Below are 1,480 nucleotides of genomic sequence, written 5' to 3'. Positions count from 1 at the left end.
AGCCTTGGAGGAGATTATGTTGAGAAATAAAAAAAAAAATTCTTAAAAACGTTGTTTTTCTTGGTCAGGCCGGAAACTTATCAATCCACCCTCGTATTTTCACTGAGTCCGTTAGCATTCCAGTATGTGATAAGTAATTTATTACGCCTGTTTTGCGTGTGAGTCATAATCGAGTAGTTTTTGGGTTATTGCAGTAAATTTTTCTATTATCATTTTGCAACTTAAGAGTAAGAATTCAGCAAGGTAAATTTGTTCGTTAAGTAAGCTGTTTTCATTACTTATGCTACTTACAAGTTGGATTGTGCTGTTCAATGTACTTTAGACATTTCCTGTAGCTTGAAGTGTGCGCTCCTTTGCAGTTTACGCAGGCCGGTTCGCTCATTCGTTCCTTCTTACAGCCCATTGTAAGGCGAGGTCCACCACACTTAACACAGTTTGGAGGATGATTGCAGTGGGAGGTGCCAAGTTCAAACCCTTGGCACCTATGGCATTTTGTGACAACTATGGGATTCCTGTATCGCTCAATTTTCACCTTGACGTGGAAGACATATTTGATGTTGTAGACGCTGCCATTCTTAGTGTCTGGACTTAGAGAAATCAGGTAATAAGGATGAGACTTCTTGAGATCAGTTTTATTCAAATCATCTGGCTTAGTGTCAGTATTTGTTGAGTCGGCTTGCTTAATATCAACCTTCTTCTGCTTCATTTCAACACATTTGACACCTTAGAGTCCTTGTTCACACAGGTCTTCGATGATGTCTTCAATTGGGAGATCGGATAAACCTTTGATAACCATTTTTAGTGCTTTTACTTCCTTAGCGGCATAGGTATGGAAGTTCAGATTATTGTTTGTGAAGATCTGAATCCAGGCAGTATGATCCTGCATGCTATGAGGTTTCAAGGTATATGTTCCATTGTTGATTTTCAGGATAGGCGGCACTTCCATCCTCGCTTTGAGTGGTTTCAGGAACCCTTGTAAATCCTCAATCTCTGATTTGACGATAATTGGTGGTGGAGGTTTCGATTTTGATTTCAGTTCCCTGACTTCAGATTCATTATCAGAAGAGATGCTGTTAGCGCCATTAGTCACCATATGCACACTTTTTGGATTTGAGTCTTGCAGATTTCCAAGTAGATCGAATTTGTTGGATATTTTAAGGGTTATTTCTTCCTCCGTTGCCTTTTTAGTGGGCACGCCGTCGGATAGTTTAGACGTTTAGACGTTTCTTCATGGTTGTGTTGTTTCTTACTACGGGTTCCCATATCCCTTGGTCCATTTTGTTTTCACTGTCGGCCATAAGGCCTCCAGTATTTCTTGTCACTCTTTTCACAAGGACTATTTTGTGAGGATTTCCTTGGAAGTAGTACTAATATGCAGACACACACGCGCCAAACGCCTTTAACTGTTTGAATACTCGAAATGATCATCTCATGATTAATGACCAAACCCTGCTTTGTGCCGTTTATATTCAGCGCAGTT

At 40.1% G+C, this 1,480-nt stretch overlaps 1 protein-coding gene across 1 annotated transcript in view; it reads right to left on the bottom strand.

Moving 5' to 3' along the window:
* Window positions 1–706, bottom strand: part of LOC117169930 (3-alpha-hydroxycholanate dehydrogenase (NADP(+))-like) — a 3,176-nt gene extending 2,470 nt beyond the window's left edge. Inside the window, exon 1 of the mRNA XM_033356440.1 lies at window positions 292–706. Within this exon, the coding sequence (XP_033212331.1) occupies window positions 292–706 (415 nt within the window). The remainder of the gene's footprint in view (window positions 1–291) is intronic.
* Between the last annotated feature and the right edge of the window lie 774 nt (window positions 707–1,480).

This window comes from Belonocnema kinseyi, chromosome 3 (genome assembly GCF_010883055.1).
Source record: "Belonocnema kinseyi isolate 2016_QV_RU_SX_M_011 chromosome 3, B_treatae_v1, whole genome shotgun sequence".
NCBI classification, from domain to species: Eukaryota; Metazoa; Arthropoda; class Insecta; order Hymenoptera; family Cynipidae; genus Belonocnema; species Belonocnema kinseyi.
Note: the sequence above shows the minus strand (reverse complement) of the source record. Positions and strands in the feature narration are given on the sequence as shown.